General features: G+C 47.4%; 1 protein-coding gene across 2 annotated transcripts in view; it reads left to right on the top strand.

The window, feature by feature from the left end:
* The window catches only part of Elf5 (E74 like ETS transcription factor 5), a 40,152-nt gene extending 26,202 nt beyond the window's left edge, over positions 1–13,950 (top strand). For both annotated transcript variants that reach the window (XM_060371595.1, XM_021658767.2), the window contains exons 3-7: positions 1,228–1,461; positions 4,652–4,702; positions 10,390–10,452; positions 11,868–12,063; positions 12,525–13,950. In XM_060371595.1, the coding sequence (XP_060227578.1) occupies positions 1,228–1,461; positions 4,652–4,702; positions 10,390–10,452; positions 11,868–12,063; positions 12,525–12,621 (641 nt within the window). In that variant the 3' untranslated portion in view covers positions 12,622–13,950. The remainder of the gene's footprint in view (positions 1–1,227; positions 1,462–4,651; positions 4,703–10,389; positions 10,453–11,867; positions 12,064–12,524) is intronic.
* Positions 13,951–17,538: the final 3,588 nt, after the last annotated feature.

Below are 17,538 nucleotides of genomic sequence, written 5' to 3'. Positions count from 1 at the left end.
AGAACAACTCCACAAGTGCTACAGCTGTCTCCATTTCATGAAGAGGGAAAGTGAAGTTCTCATTTATTGGATGCATAGACAGCAGGTTGTGGGTTGATGGGAGGATTGATAGACGGATGGGTGGATAGTGGACTGATGGGTGAGTAGATGGATAGGTACTATTACAAGAATTATTTACATCAGAGTTGCTGAAGTGTTTGCCTCAGCTACACAGGTGGCTGTATGCAATCATTAAAGAATCTGACCCAGTGCCTGGTACCTCCCCTTGTCTATTTTTATGTCTGATATTCGGTTTCTGCTTGAAATATTGAGATGACACTGTTGAACACCTGGACAGGGCGCTATTGCACACATTCCTGCCTCCAAGTCAGGAAGGCACCTACAACTCTATGAGCATGTGTATGGCTCCTTTGAAGGAGCAAGAAATCTGACCACAGGAAATCTGAATAAATCTTAAACCACCACCAGGAACACAAGAACATCAGAACATCAGTACAGCTAACTCCTTCTCCATGATTTCCTTCCTCCATAGACATCAGTTATGGTGGTCCAAGGTCTGCCACACTATAGGCAGTATCTGACTAGCCCAAGACCCTTGTAAAAGATCACCAGAGGCCATACACAAATGAGTAGTGAGCATGGACATCTTTCCATTAATGTGAAGAGACTCAATCCAGTTTCCGATAGAGTCTGGCACACAGAAGGCATCCTACAACTATTAAATTCATTGGTGATTTCCTAGGCACTGGTCTCGTTACATTAACTCCAAACTCTGTAACAACCCTGTAGGTCAAACATAGTCTCGCGTTTACAGCTGTGGAATCAGAGGCCTAAAAACCTGTGCGCCTTACCGAAAAGGCGAGCAGCCAGATCAGGATTTGAACCGAGGCCGTCACAGCTCCTGAGTTCTTGTTCTTGATATCATGTTGCCTGAAGAATCTTTTTGCTTTCTCTCTCTATTGGGTACCTCCTATTAAGCACCAGAATGAGATCTAGCAATTTCCCACGTGCCTCATTCTCTCTCTGGCCCCAACAATCATCTATAGAATCCCATCTCCCTGACGGTCTCCGCAGAGAAAGTGACCTGGACCCTTGCAAGTGCTTGCCAGACCTAGAGCCCTTTCTGCCCTCTGGATAAGGGATGAGGATGCTAACGTAACTGTAGTATTCTTGGGGGGGGAGGGGGCTAAAGACTGTCATTCCTTACTTCTCTGTGCTCTGCTGCAGCCTGTGACTCCTACTGGACATCAGTACACCCCGAATACTGGACCAAGCGCCATGTCTGGGAATGGCTCCAGTTCTGCTGTGATCAGTACAAGCTTGACGCCAACTGCATCTCCTTCTGTCGCTTCAACATCAGCGGCCTGCAGCTGTGCAGCATGACGCAGGAGGAGTTCATCGAGGCAGCGGGCATCTGCGGGGAGTACCTGTACTTCATCCTTCAGAACATTCGCTCTCAAGGTCAGTGTCGGCCATCCTCAGGAGGAGGGCCCAGGACTGCACCAGAAGCCTGAAAGGTGCTTCCCTTCCCCTGACTCTCATAACCAAATGGTATCAGTGCTCAGTCAAAACCTCTCAGTAACCAGAAATTCTACTGCCCCAGTGTTGAGAGTTTCATCAAAAGGAAAGCAAGAGCCAAGAAAGCAAGTTGAGTAGGTGTTTTTTTTTTAAGAAAAGTAAAACACAAAACATACATAAGGAAGTCCAAAACCATGCTGAAAGCCTCAAAAGGGGGTGTTCAAAGTCATTAAACCACGAAAAGTGAGCAAAAGGAGCTTTCTTCTTCATCCCTGACTAAGCAGAAAGGAAGACAATGACATAGACCTTCTCCCTTCCTATTTCCAGGAGTCCAAAGAATTGCCCTTCTTAGTACATTCCTTTTGGTCAAGGATCCAATGGCCAGAAGGTGGCGCCAGTAGCACACGATGAGCATGCGCACTTTTTCAAGGCAGCAAACTCTGCTTGCTGATCCCGGTCCCAGAGATAAAGCAGCCGGTGTCCTGGGAAGCTGCGCACTTCACTCTGTCCAGATAGCACACAGGCCTGCTTCACAGGCAGTCAGGGCAAAGCGAGAGCTTGGAAATCAGAAGGACCCTGTCACTGATAGGCCCTGGCGCAGATACAATGGAAGCCATCGGGTTCTGCAAGAAGCGCCCCTTATCTAAATACCCAGTGGCTTCTGGGAGGACAGATGACCCCTCCAGGGCCTCTTCAAAGGATGTGGTGAATGATTACCTGGCACCGCGTGTAAGTCCTCTCAGTGGCAGCTGTTTCTAGCATTATTATAACCAAGAAGCAACAAAAACAGAAACGCAGAGCGGACGGGTCTGTGCTTAATTTTAAGGAATCTTTTGTAAATGTCAGATTCTCTTGGAGAGGTTACTTCAGGAGACACAGAAAGTAGGCAGCTCCATGACATAGGAGAACCAAGCGGTCTGCTGGTCCCTGCTTGACAGGGGTACTGTGTGCAAAGAAGAATCAGCTCTGAGGGTCTGGAGTCAACTGCCTCCATTTGCTCCTCCCATTATGAAGCATTAAGGACAAGAAGGCAGAGGGTGGTGGCCCTGAGCTAAAAGCAGTAAGCCCATGCTTAGGATGTGTACTCCCTGAAGAGGGACAAGTCTGAGTATGTCCCAGTCACCCTGGGAGAAGGAGCCTGGAACTCCATTCAAAAACTTCCCATGACCCAGGTGTGGCTGTACACAGCTTTAATCCCAACACTTAAGAGACAGACAGGTTTCTGTAAGTTCAAGGCCAGCCTGATCTCTACAGAGAGTTTCAGGCCAGCAAGATAACATGGTGAGATTCTGTCTTTAAAAATCTCACAAGAGGACAATCTTGCTCAATCTTGCTCAAAAATACCAGGACCATGGAGAGGGACATGTTCCCTCTGGCAGAGGTTGAGGTTGGCTTGTTGCATTGCTACCTTGGCCAAATGCCCTATTAGCCAAGTTTGCCTCAGGTTCCCAAGCGGCTCCTGGGCTGAGGGCTTCAATAATGGTCTCCTCCTTTTCCTGATAACTTATTGTATCTTCGCCATTGACTCAGGGATCTGTAAAAAGAATGAGTAAGCTAAAAGCTGATTGTCAAGGCTAGAGAGATGGCTCAGCAGTGAAAAGTGCATGCTGCTCTTTTGGAGGACCTGAGTTTGATTCTCAGCATCTACTCGGTGGCTCACAATCTCCTGTAACTCCAGCTCCAAGGGATCCAAAGCCCTCTTCTCACCTCCACACACATACACACACACACACTCACACTCATATGCATATATGCACAGTCATACACACATACACTCTTAGTCACACATCTCACTCTTAGACCAGGCAGCCTCAGAGGCTCACAGAGATCTGCCTGCCTCTGCTGGTATTAAAGGTGTGTGCCATTGTGCCCAGCTTAAACATGACCAGTAAGGAGTCCCTGGGTGCCATGCCAACTCCAACAGTGGGACTTTAAGCCATTCTCTGGATCTGGAAAGTATTCCTCAACCAACCTACTCCATTCTTGAGTTTCCTCAGGCAAGTCTGTGTACATGTGTATCCTGACCGGAGTTTACACTCCAGCAGTTTACCCAGGAAACATGAAACTCACCCCTCATTCTGAATAATCAGCGTTAGAACTGTCTTTCATTCCGAGGTTTCTCCATTTGAACAAAGATCATATTCTGGGTAACTATCTAGCTTGTGCGTTGTGTACCCCCTAGTCTAGGGATCTGCAAGGACAGGACACAGGACAAGGAAGAAGCTTCAACCAGAGGAGGCACTAGACAGACCTGCAGAGCCCAGAGGATCATCTGGATCAGTAGACACTGCAGTAAGATTTAAAGGTCTAGAAGCACAGAGGCACCACTCACCAGGAAAGTCTGGGGTCACGGAATGGCTTCTACAGTGTAGGACAAGAAATATCTCTTGCGGGTCCCCTAGCCTCTTCTACTTGGCCCTTTGGCCAGAGTATTCCAATTGTATTAGTAAAGAGAAAGTAGAGTCCATGTTGGACACCAAGTTAGGAAATAAGTGTCTGTTGACCTGTCCTGCTTCCTGGAAACATGATCTTAAAACTCCAGCCCGGCTCACCATTCTACAGAGAAAGGAACCACCATGGTCTTCCTATGAACTGAACACGCAAGTGGAGCTATGTGCCCCTTTTGAGCTTCTTACACCTCTCTTCCCTTTGGCTGTCACATCAAAGGCATTCCAATCTCCAAGAATTACAGTTCCATGTCAGAAGTTATAGGGCCAGAAGAAAGTTGAGTGGGCATTTAACCTCAGATTGCTCTGAGACTGACCAACGAGCTCAGAAAGCCAGTGACTGGAAAAGCCATGCACACAACAGCAGTCTAGCTCAGTTCAGAGCCTGTATTTCCCAGATTCTAGGCAAGATTCATTCTCTAGAGTTTCAGTCTGCAGATCCATGAAGGCTTCTGGAATCGTTAGCATCAGCTGTTCTTCTTAGGTGACCTTTGAAAAAGTATGCTGCTGTTGTGTTTGGCTTCAGAGTGGCTTTCTAAGAGCCAGAGAGTATTCAAGTTTCCCTCTGAAAAATAACACCCCTCACAGGGATTCACTGCCCTTCCCCCAAAGCCTCCGCTCCTGGTCTGGAGACCCCAGGGTTGCATTGAATAGTCTGTGAATCTCTCTTTCCCTTTTTGTCCCAGGTTACTCCTTTTTCAATGATGCTGAAGAGACCAAGACCACCATCAAAGACTGTAAGTATGACACTCAAACTGCCCAAAGATGTGCCCAGACTGTTGATAGCCACTTGGATTCGATCCTGGTTTAACAACCACGCTAAAAGGTTGATGAACCAAAACAAGCCAAGCCTTGGGTAAAAAGCAGAGAGGAATGGGTTAAAAGAATGTGATGGGGGAAAAGGGGGCCTGTGGGACAAAAACTCATGTCCGTGGAGTTCTTGTCCTCTTCAAGACTTCATTTCTCTGTCTATGAAATATCAGGATCCTTCTGGCTTGTGGTGAGTTTAAGAAGCAATGGCATTTGTGCCTGGTAAGAGGACCTTGCAGGTGCTTGCAGTATGGATACTGCAAAGCCAGGACCCATTAGCTGTGATGCTAATGACTTCCAGCCAGGCATTAGAGGCCTTAGGGCTGCTGGTATTTCACAGTAATTTGAGCCTGCTTGGTAGGACAAGTTGATAATTAGAAGATTGCACATGAGGGGGTCTCAAATGGCCCATGATCCCAGTGACTAGCCCCATTTCATTTCGGCAGATGGAGGAAGGGAAAGGGAACTTTGGAGCCTCTGTTTTTAAAACAGTTTCCCTGACCCCTACCCCTTTGGGAACTCCATGCATGTGTGTGATGCATTTTGATCATGATATCCACACCCTGCTCTTCCCAACATGTTCCCCTCCTACCTTCACACCTTTTCTTTTTATTTAAATAAATAATGCATGATTCCCATTAGTGCTACCAATACATGTGCCGGGGTATAGCGCCATCCACGAGAATATAGGCAACTACAAGTGGCCACAGCCAGCCACCCTGTAAAGTAACTCTCCCTATCCTCAGCCATCAACTATCAATAGCTAAAGCTTCCATTATATGTATATATATATTCACTATCAAGTCTCATGCAAAGACCCTGGCCCAAAGGCTAAAATGAAAGGTGGTTCTGGATAGGGTCCTTTCCCCACAGACTCTCGCTCACCCATCTTCAAAGGGCAGGCAGACCACATGGAGTTTTCTATGGCCCTCTGAAAGATGAATCCAAAGGGACTCTGCCTCACCAAGGATCAGCTATACAATTATTCAGAGTTTTAAGTCGTGTGTGTGTGTGTGTGTGTGTGTGTGTGTGTGTGTACAAGCCACAGTGCAAATTTTGAGGTCAGAGGTTAACTTTTGGGAGGCAGTTTCTCTCCTTCCACCGGGGGTTGCAGAGATCAAACTTAGCTCATGAGGCTTGCACCGCCAATACCCTACCTTTGGAGCCATCTTGTTGGCTCGGATTTTTTCCCCCTCTTCCTAAAATCCTAATCAACTGAGGACTTAGGTTCTTGGCGTTCCCCACCAGAGCAAGTTCTTCTGGGCGTTATCAGTGGAGAACCAGCAGCATCCACAGGACGGGATGCTGGACAAGGGCAGATCTATGAGTAGTGGAGTTTGTGTTTCACACTGAGCAAGCTGGGAAGCCACTGATGGGCTGTCATCATGGAAATGGTAAAGGTCACAATCAGATTTGAAAATCTCTTAGGCTGCTGTGTCTGGGTCAGACAGGAGTCTAGCTGATATCCTACTACCAAGGATGGTGACGCTGATGGCCCAAACCAGTGAAGGAGAAGAAATGAAAAAAAGCTTCTAGAAGTGAGGGTGGTGGAGGAAAGGCTTTGGGTAAAGGTGTTTAGAACTCACAGAGATAATCCATGCATCAATAGCTGCTGCTCGAGGTTCTGATTCATCTGCCCCAACTCAAAGAGGTACAACCCCTAAGACTGAGCCTAGCCTTAAAGCCTCTGCTGAGACCACCCAAACAGCAGTCCCACAGATCTTCCCATCCCAACCCCAGTTCCGTGACCAGGACACCCCTGCCTTCTCCAGACCCTCCTGAGGCCTGGCTCTGGTTTTTCTGCAGTCCTTAGGACCATGCTTCCCCAAGCAGACACTTCAGTGTAGAACTTGATGGGCAGGTAGAGAGGCAGGAAGTCGATGATTTGATAGCTTAGATATAGTAAGCCTGTCCTAGAAATCACAGACCACAAGGCCACAGAGTCTATGACCCAGGCAATGTTCCGTGGTCCCAGATTGTCCGGAAATAGGAAACCAGAGGCTGCCTTTCAATGCTGATACACCAACTAAAGACCACAGCGTGGCCAAGGCGGACAGGGTGGCATCCTGGCAGTGCTGATAAAAACTGCTAGCTATCATTATGTTTTTTAAGCACCTAACACTGTGCCAGGTATAGCATCAGGAATCCTAGATATACAAACTCACGTGTTCTCCCCATCTCCATTTGCATCTGAAGAGACCTGGGGTGCAGCAACTTGAGAGTAAACACAGGCCTGGGACTGATTCCAACTTGTCCTCTGAATGAGTCTGTTCTCATACATGGAGCTATCCATATGTGCACACATGCATAGCTGTTCCCAGGCCCTCCAATCTGCTCTTCTGCCCACTCCCAGAGATCCAAGGCTCCCAGAACTTGTGTAGCTCTTAGTCAATGATCCACAGCAGGGATCTTCAACTTAGTTCTTACCCAAAATCCAGCAAGCCCCAAAGCCATCAAAACTGACCAAAGCAAAGCACTCCAGCCCTTGGTCACTTTTCCTCTTCTCTCCCCACTTGTCCCCACCCCTTTCACTGCAGAAATGTCAGTAGAGGCCACACCATAACAAAGAACATAGCTTATGGTCTTGAGTTCAAGGCTAGCAACTTCCCTTGAACCCTTCAGTATCTCCGTGGCGTGCTAGTGTAGGGTGAGGCTTTCTGGATGGATTGACAGTGTCATGGGCTGCAATTAGCCTGATTTTGAAACCCTTTCTCCAGGCCTCCATCCTAGCTTCTAAAGGACATCTGACTATGATTTCAGTCATGAAATGATAATAAGCCCCTTAGCTGGCTCCGTCTTAAGTTTCCAGTTTCAAGGCCCTACCAGGGCTGCCCAAACCTCACAGACACGCCACACCAGGCACCCCAACTGCATGGATACAGATGTTGTGAGGCTGGTGTTTGCAGAGAAACAGCGTTCCTTCAGGATACTGCAGTAGTAGAGCAACAGCTCATCCTGGTGAAGGCTTTAATCAGGCACCTGCCTTGAGCGTGGCAGTAAGTAACGACTCCACCTCCTCTGCCTCAGCCTCTGCCTCAATCACTAGATTTATAAAAAGAGCCTTCAAAGTCACGCGGCCTGGAGCAGTTAGAACAGAGTAGCCTGCGTGTCTCCCACGTGATCTTTGTGTACTGTGCTCCCCAATCGCACCAAATAGCCTCCGTGCCAAGCATGGGGGGGCCACAGGAACAAACAGCATGCCCTCTCCCTGGATCTCCTTACAGCATGGCCAGCAGCTTGCCTTTGTCTACTGTCAGGGCTCCAGGGGCTTTTTCCCCCCCTCAAAGGGGGAAAACATTCAGTGACACAATGGAGAAGTCTAGAGATGGGGCAGACACACAGCACGAAAGAAGCAGGGATGACTGTTCAGCCCACAGGAGCTAAGTGCTCACCTGGTGCCTGCCAAATGCCCCCTGGGAAGAACGTGATGGCGTCCTGGTCATGAGTGTTAGCTCTAGGATGGGGGCGCCGGAGTCAGTCCCAGCGTCACACCTGGACAAAATTCTTAAGCTCTCTGGGCTTCAAACTCCTCCTCCTTAATAAAATGGCAATCATCACCCAGGGGTGTTACAGGACCAAGATGCTGCACATGAGGCCTCTAGCAAGCTCTCAGCACTTAGCAAAGACTCCCTAAGTATGAGCTTTAGTAGAGAAAAGGTTCGGTTTTAAAGGAAGAAGAAACACGCTGTGGTTCAAGAGACACGTGGGTGCTCTTAGCCCTCAGGGAGGGAGCTCGGGAGAAGGCTTCTGAAGAGGTTCTGTGGGAGTGAGACTCAGCGAGGTGGATGTGGGTATGAAAATCCAGGGGCAGAGGAAACCTCTGAAACCAACTAACCTCACGTCTCCTGCATGAGCTTCCTGCTCTGTGCTCCCCCATCAGAGATGAGAGGAAGCTGGCGAGCAGAAAGAGATAAGGTCAGAGGGCAAGGTGGGGTCCACTTTATGTGACAGCCTTCATCGCGGTGACATAGGGGGACCACCTGGGAAGTGATATAACCCAGTGACACAGGACCCAGGCAACAGTGTGCACAGGACGCCGTTTCCTCCAGAGAGGACATATGTATTCCTTTGTCCCATTAGTACACATCCTAGTCTATACAGTCAGTGGGATTAGTGTAGTGTAGCGGCTGAGAATGACACTTATTTAACACCTGCTGTATGCCTGGCCCTACGCTAGGTGCTGAGGGAATGCTCAGGCAAAGACAAATCCTGCCCTCTAGTGGACACAATCCACAAACCACACAAATAAAGGTGTCATGTAGGCGCTCCAAGGCAACGAAGAAAGGGAAGGAAATGGGTCCCAGAGGCCCGTGTGTGTGATTACGATTTCCACAGTTGGAGAAGGCCACCCCTGGAAGGTGAATTTGAGCCTAAACTGAGATGAGGCTGCGCATACCCAGATAGTCAGGGAAAGAGCAAAGAGCAAATGTCAAAGCCCCAAGGTGGACCATGCCTGCAGCGTGAGAAAGAGCCCGTGTGAGTGAAGCAAAGGGAGTACAGAGCTGGAAGTGTAGACAGAGATTTAAGGTGAGGCTGAGACAGGTCTGGATCTGAAATTCCTTTAAAACCTCACACGCTTTGGGACAATGCGCGTGTGGGGAGCTCAGGTTATCCACTAAAGCACAGTAATATGTAATCCAATCCAAGACTGAGTTAGCATCTCACTTCCTTCATGAACTCTAATCTCTTTGTTTTTATTGTGTCCCCTTCAGTCTGCTCCCCACGACAATCACAAGCGGGGTCTTCTTGAAACATGGCACTTTGAGCTAGAGATGTGGCTCAGTTGAGTAGCTTGTGTGGCATGCATGAAGTTCCATCCCCAGCACGGCATAAATTGGAAATGGCAGGACATGCCTGTATTCCCAGCACCCATCCAAGAGGTGGAGGCAGGAAGGTCAGGAGTTCAGGGTCGTCCTAAACTACAGCGAGTTCAGCTCTGCCCTGAGCTACCTAAGAGGCTGCCTCAAAAGACGGCGGCGGTGGGGCCGGGGAGGGATCTCTGATGTCACCTTAATATAAAATTCCAAACCACCGCTCAGCCTCCAAAAACAAGGCCTGCCACTGTCTGCAACCTACATGGGCACAATAGCACCCCCCACCCCCCACCCTCCCCAGCCACAGGGCATGCTAGCTCCCTAGATATGCTGTGAGGGAAGGGGCTTTGTGCACACTCCTCCCTCCACCTAGAACCCTCCTCCTTTTCCTCCTCTTTCTCTCCCTCTTGCCCCTCTTTCTTCTTCCCCCTCCATCTTTCTCCTCTCTCTCCTTTCCTTCTCTTTCCTCCCCTTCTTCCTCCCACTAGTTCATAATGAAACTCTCTCCTCTCGTGAGATCATCCCTCATAAAGCAGCCACTTCCTTACCTATAGAGCGTCAGGCATTGATCACATTTGAAGCAACAGGCGATTTGTCCGGTTCACCTGGGGTGCACCTGGTCCCAGGGGCAGGGACTGTGCCTGTGTGTTCTCTCTTGTATTCCAGCAGGAGCCTGGCACTCACTCACAGCAGGCCCCAGGGAGCACATCCATCCTTCCATCTTCTAACAGGAAGGTTAACTCCTGCTCTTTGGGGTGCCGTTTGAACCTCCTCCACTGCCATGGGTCCTTCTGTTTCAGATGCTGACTCCAGTTGCTTGAAAACAAGTGGCATCAAGAGTCAAGACTGTCACAGCCGAACAAGTAAGAGCAGAGATACCGTTTTTTTTTTTTTCTTCATTTTTGAAATTCCTTTCTTCACCTTTGAGATTAAGGCGTTTGAGAGGGACCAGCCACTTCCCCAGGGAGGTAGTGGAGAAATCAACGATTGTGTTCACACACGCGATCAAAATCATTATTTTCACTTGGAAGTAGCATTTTAAGAATTAAAGAGATGCTCTGACAGGGTTCTGTTACTGAAGGAGGGTTTTCTTTTTCCTGGTCAGTGGCCTTGTCATTGAAGTACTCAGGGGAAGAGAATGAAGGCAATGTAGGGAACTGGGCAGACCAGGAGCCATTCCCAGCACAAGATCTGCCCGGGGTAGAGTCAAGTTCCAGTGCCGTTATGTTGAAGGCAACCATCCCGTGCTAGGCCTGCATCCAGCCACTTAGCATGAGATAAACCGTTAAATCCCGAGCCCACAGCATGACACAGGTACCACCTTACCCCTTTGACACCGATGGTATCTAAAGAGACTGCATTTCCAGAGCCAGGAAGAGGTAAATTCCAGACCCAAACCCAGGCAGTCATAGCCCACATCAGTCTTATCCATGCCCTAAAGGCACAAGGGAAACGCCAGCTCCTTGTGATAAAGGAAACTGCAGGAGAGCTGTCGGTCCAGATCTTAATGCAACCCTCCTGCCTATCAGAGAGGAATGAAACCATGAGGAGCCATAGTGCTCTTTAGGTAAATCTGGCTCTACACGGGGGTTTTGCTAATAGTTTATCAGAAAACAAACATTTCCCAGCGTGGTGAGGCTCCGAGCAGAACACACCAAGTGAGAGCTCCAGCCCAGCAACAGTTCTCAAGGGTAATGTCTGTCTGTCTGTCTGTCCTCCCCTCCCTCCCTTCCTGCTGTCTTTTATTTTAACATCACTCATAATTGTTTTTAATTTTCTAAGATTATAATTACATCATCTCTCCCTTGCCTTTCCTCCCTCCAAACCTTCCCACATACTCCTCCCCCTTCTCCTTCAAATTCATGGTCTCTTTTTTTCACTAATAATTATGGCATTGATACATGCATGCACATTTATTCCTAACTATAACCTGTTCCGTCCATATAATGTTACATATATGTATGTCTTCAGGGCTGACTGTTTGGCACTGAACAGCCAGTTGGAGTGCTGTTCGCTGGGGCATGTCACCTCTTCTACTCCCAGCATTCCTCAGTTGCCCGTAGTTCTTTGTATGGGATTGAGGACCTGTGGGCTTTCCCATGTCCAGTGTGGCATGTTTGTTGGGGTCTTCTTTGGGCAGCTCATGACTGGGTGGTCATGTTGGTGAGACTTCATGGGTATCCCTTCTGATGGATGTTACTAGGAGACACAACCACTCAAAAAAAAAAAAAATAAGACAGTTTAAGTGGAAGCTAATTTTATTTGCTTCCTTCCAAAGGCCTCCAAAGCTCTCACCTGTGGGAATTTGTCAGAGATTTGCTTCTGTCTCCTGAAGAAAACTGTGGCATCCTGGAATGGGAAGACAGGGAGCAGGGCATTTTCCGAGTGGTTAAATCAGAAGCCCTGGCAAAGATGTGGGGACAACGGAAGAAGAACGACAGGATGACATATGAAAAGTTGAGCAGAGCCCTGAGGTATGTGAACAGCGTTACACAGCACGAGCCTGCAAAGACAGGTTATATAAAATAGTCCGCCCGGGCAAATTACCCTGTTTTCACGGCTTCTCTTTCCCCACTTTATATGAAAGGGTCACGGGCTAAACCTCTTCTTAGTTTCAGGTGGGATTATGGCTTGTAAAGTGACCCACCATCCTTTTCGGCCTTGGCAGCATTCCCGTGGGGGAGGGGGGTCGCCCTGTACCCAAGCCGTCCTGCACACATGCACACAAACACATGCTGAAGTGACTGTGCTGAGCTTCAGTCTCTAACGCGTCTGGGAAGGGTTTAAGTGTAAGCTGATAACGGGTGTGGAAATAGCAGGGTAAGTGAAGACCGGCCTTGTCACACGAGAGGAGCCGGCGGTGTTTGCGCGCTGTTGTTTTCTTGTGGTGCAAACCTCCCCCCCCTGGGTTTCTCTCTTCTGCTTGCTTTCACAGATATTACTATAAAACGGGCATTTTGGAGCGAGTTGACCGGAGGTTAGTGTACAAGTTTGGAAAGAATGCACACGGGTGGCAGGAAGATAAACTATGATCTATGCTGGACACCAAGCTCATTTGATGGATTTCTGCTGTCTCAAACAACCAGATCAAACCAGACATTTGAAAGTCTTCTTCTTCCTCTTCTTCTTCTTCTTCTTCTTCTTCTTCTTCTTCTTCTTCTTCTTCTTCTTCTTCTTCTTCTTCTTCTTCTTCTTCTTCCTCCTGCCCCTCCTCCCCTTTCTCCTCTTCAAAACCTGCAAACACGCTGATAAAATTTCTGCACGTCTCAGCTTACACTTGGATTCAGTTGTTGTCTATTGGGGTGATGACAGAAACCCTTAAGCTATCGTCTTGATCCCAAGGGGGAGGAAGGGATGGTCTTTCGTGGCAGCGTGGTGAGACCTTGTTTCCCTAATGAAGTGTTTGGAGCCAAAGTAGGCCGTGTTATGGGTGCTGTTTCAAAAAGGGGGGGGGGGGGCATTGCACCATTTAAGGACACATGATCCTTCCATTCCAGAGGTTCTAAGTGGTCGACTGCATCAGCTCGCCTGTGATTAGTTTTTGGGAGAGGGTGAGCTGCAAGAGTTGCTTACTTTAAATTTGAAATTATTACAGTTACATTCTATAGAAGAATTTTTTAATAATAATAATAAAAAAAAAGTTAAACCACTAAGCTGGGATCTAATTGGATGCAGCCTAAGTTAATAATAAGTTTTTTAGCAAGACCATCATTTTTGACCACTTAGCCACAGCCGCTTGATCCACGGCCAATCCTTCTGAGCTCACAGACTTGTAATTAGTCACATCGGGAATTGCTGCTGAGATCACTGACCCCTTCTCCTCCCCTAATGGCTAGCGTCAGATCTGCAGCGATCTAGTCAACAGATATGTGCATTCATTTCCAAATCACTGCTGTTTCTATGATTCAAACTGTCAACGCGATCCAATCAGAAGTCATTGATTCTTTCGGGCTAAGACGTTAAACCTTACAGAGCGGAGAAATGTCCTAACAAACCCGGGACAGCGGAATACATCATCAGCCTCTTCTCTTTTCTTGCCTGATGAGTTCTCCAGCTCTGCAGCATATACTCTTGACAAAAATGACAACATTAAATTTACAGCAGTCAATGTTAACGGGTTAAAGTCTGCACTGACATTTCCTCGTCTGCCATTGGCATGCAAGGCGTTAATGACCTGCAGCATGGAGGGGAGCCCCGAGCCCTAACTTCCCCAGAGCTGGGGATCAAGGGACGAGGCACTGAATAGCAACGCAGGCTGAAGACCTCCGTGTTTAGAGTTTAACCTCAAAAGTAACTTGTTTTTGAGAAAAAAAAAATGTGAATTACTGTAAAATAATCTATTTTTGGATTCATGTGTTTTCCAGGTGGATATAGTTTATAAACACTGTGAATAAAATATTTAACATGTTCAAATGTGTGTGTATTGTTCAATTCGTCAATCTGGGAGCCTCTCAAGACTCATTTTCTAAAAGCTGGAAATGGAGATATGTTCTTAAGAGCCCTCCAAAATCTAATAAATATATGGACAATTCTGCCTACTACCTTTAGATATTACAAACATCTCTACTACCAAATGGGGCTCATGGGAGAGTGTGACCAAGGAAGACTCTTAAAAAGATTTTTGTTATTTAATGTGTATGAGTGCCTTGCCTGCATGTATGTTCCAAGTGCATGGTTCGTGCTCATAGAGGCCAGAAGGCATTGGACCCCCTGGAACTAATTATGAATGCTTGTGAGCTACCTTGTGGGTACTAAGAATAGAACTTGGGTTCTCTGCCAGAACAACCAGTGCTCTTAACTGCCGAGCCATTTCTCCAACCCCAACAAATGCATTTTTGTTTGAGGTTCATGGTATTTGTGTTGTACTTTGCTTCTTTTAAGGTTTTATTTTATTTCTTAGGAGGAAGTGTTTTATTTAGAAAACTCCCCCCCCAAAAAAAAAACTTCTTTAAATAAAATCCAACAGATCTGAACCCTAGTTTCTCAGGCCTTTTTGGCATTAATTTCCTGAAGCCTCGCTGAAGCTGCGCGTTGGGACGAGCAGTTGGTCACCTTCTCCTGCCTCTTGGGTGTGAGGCGGTCAGCTATTATTCGTGCTTGTTCTTGCTTCTGGCTTTTGGTTTTTCCAACACTTTAAATTTGGAGCCTGTGCCCAGGGGGTAAGAACCATGTTGAAACAAAGCCCCAAATCAATTGAAAGAAGAGATTATCCAAGGGTGTCACAGGCTTATGGAGGGAGAGCTTTCAGACTTTGTACAACTCGTGGCAGAACCAAGAAGGGGAAGAGGGAGGGTAGGGGCCTGACGTGGAGAGAACAGGCCAGAGTGAGTGACACATGGCTAAGAGACGCTTCTCCACCAACACCAGGCAGCTCGCCAGACAACCCAGCAACCAAAACAAGCCCTCTGCTGCCTGTGAGATGTTTTACGAAACCATCGAAGCAGCCGTGCTGTGGCTTCCCCATGACAAACTGTCAAAGTTGCAGGCTTGAAATAAGAGCAGCGCGAAGCGCATCCTGACAATGCCAGGGCTAGAAGCCAAACGTCGGGGCACCTCCACAGCCACATTGACTCCACCGGTTCTAGGGACAGGGCCACCATTCCTGCAGACTGGCTGTGTACCTTGGCCAGAGGTGGCAGAGCCTGCACCATTTCCCCTTTGGGCTCTTCAGTATCGCCTGCAGTTCCCACCTCGACCATCAGGGGCGCCCACCTTTCAATCATTAATGTCTGCAAAGACTCTTTGCCAAATAAGGTCACAATTGCAGTTGTAGGATATATGTTTGGGGGTTCCAGCACTCAGACCACCACACTGTTCAAAGCAGGAGTCCCATGTAAAGATATAGCCCCAGAGCACAGTTCACAGTTCATAGCTCTGAAAGGGTTTTTCACCAACTTCCTTTCTTCTCTCTTGTCCTTTGATCATTTCACGAACTGTGACTTTGTGGGGAAAGGCACTTGCCACAAGCCTGAAAAACCGATTCAAATGCTGGGTCCCATGTGATGGAGAGGACCAACTCCTGAATGCTGTCCTCTGACCTCCACATGTGCCCCAGAGCACACGCGCGTGCACACACACACACACACACACACACGCACGCACACGTGTACCTATGGAAACATGGATACTGCCATACTTTAAAAAAAAAAAAAAACACGTTGCAGAATGAAAGGGAAGACAGGTGTGAAGACGGTGACAAACGGTGAAAAAGTGGCTGGCTCAACGGATGGGAGATTCCAGCGATGTGGAATTTGGGGGCAGGAGGGTCTGTGAGTGGAGTACGGTGCAGCACATTTCATGTCCACACAGACACATGCCCTCCACATAGCAAATGCTCCTCACCCCATGCCTTTAGCCTTAGCCAGAGAAATACCAGTGGGCATAGAGGCTTGAAACACACTGCTACCTCTGAGATTGCATTCCTGACCTTAAATTACTATAGGTCTCGGGAGAGTTAAGAGTTATGGGACTCGGCTGCACTAACTAGCTTACCTGTCCCCACTGGACCATACATCAGCCAGGACAAGGCCAAAACGGACCGTGTGTTGAGGCACTGCTCTATACCGCCTCTCACTCTCATCCTCCCTAGGTATCTAACTCTGCAACTCTTAGGGCGTAATCTCAATGGCCCAAGTGAACATAACTAGACAGGAAATAAAACCTAATAAGGGAAGTAAACCTCATCTTCTCTCTGTCTTTGAAAGTCACAGAGGTTTCCACAGAAAAACTGAAGATTCTTCAAAGTGTTGGGCTTCAAAGTTCTCTACCTATGGGTTATAACCTTTGGAAAACACCCAATACTGATGGTCTTAGGAAGCCCCAACCATTAATGTATTTTTGTTGCTTCTTCATAACTGTGATTTTGCAACTGAGTGGTGTCTCAGTTCTTAAAGACTATCAGAAATACGTATTTTCCTATGGTCATGACCCACAGGTTGAAAATCGCTGTTAGACAAAGAGAGCACATTATTGTTAACAACCAACTTACTTTTAAAAATAAAATATAAGGCAGAACAGTAAACTCCCTATCTGTATAACCCACATACAAATAACCTCCTCCCCTATTGGCACATAGTATTCATGTTTAGAGTTTATCTTACAGACTTACTAGACAGACAATATAGCAATATATACAGACAATATAGTCCCTGCTCCAACACGACTCAGCATTGGGTGTAAACAGCTGTACTTACTTTCTGTGTCTACACACAGACCAGTTTCAAAGCTGCTCAGATACAGGCTAAAGGAACTGGTGGTGAAAGAGACAGTTTATATCCACCAGCCAGGGGCCTCAGGGGCCTCTGAAGCTACAGGCTGCCCAACATGGGCTCTGGGAATCAAACTGATCCTCTGCAAGAACAGTGCATGTTCTTAATTTCTGAGCACTCTCTCTAGGCCCTGGGGCTTATTATTAAAACTCCTGAAAATTAAGCTAATTGGTAAGAAATACAAAGAATTTTCAGCTAGGCATGGTGGCCCATGCCTTTAATCCCAGCATTGAGAGGCATAGGCAGGTGAGTCTCTGTGAGTTCAAGGCCAGCCTGGTATACAAAAGCAAGTCCAGGGCTACACAGAGAAACCCTGTCTCAAAAAAACAAACAAAAAAAGAAAGAAAGAAAAAATTGAAGACAGAGAGTGAAAGAGAGATGCCTGTAATTCCAACACTCAGGAAGACAGAGGTAGGCATGTCTTTGTAAATTCGAGGCCAGCCTGGTCTACAAAGTGAGTCCAGGACAGCCAAGGCTACACACACACACACACACACACACACACACAGGATCTTCAAAGTCATTGACTTTTTTTCTCAGTGTGCCAGAAGGTCATTCAAAGGCAAACAGCACAGTGTCTCCCAGCACCTGGCACTTACGTTGTTAGGACAGACAAAGCAAGTGCTATCTAGCAGCACATTCCATAGTGTACAAAGAGCTGAAAGATATCAAACACAATCC

Source organism: Meriones unguiculatus, chromosome 18 (genome assembly GCF_030254825.1).
Source record: "Meriones unguiculatus strain TT.TT164.6M chromosome 18, Bangor_MerUng_6.1, whole genome shotgun sequence".
Classification (NCBI taxonomy): domain Eukaryota; kingdom Metazoa; phylum Chordata; class Mammalia; order Rodentia; family Muridae; genus Meriones; species Meriones unguiculatus.
Note: the sequence above shows the minus strand (reverse complement) of the source record. Positions and strands in the feature narration are given on the sequence as shown.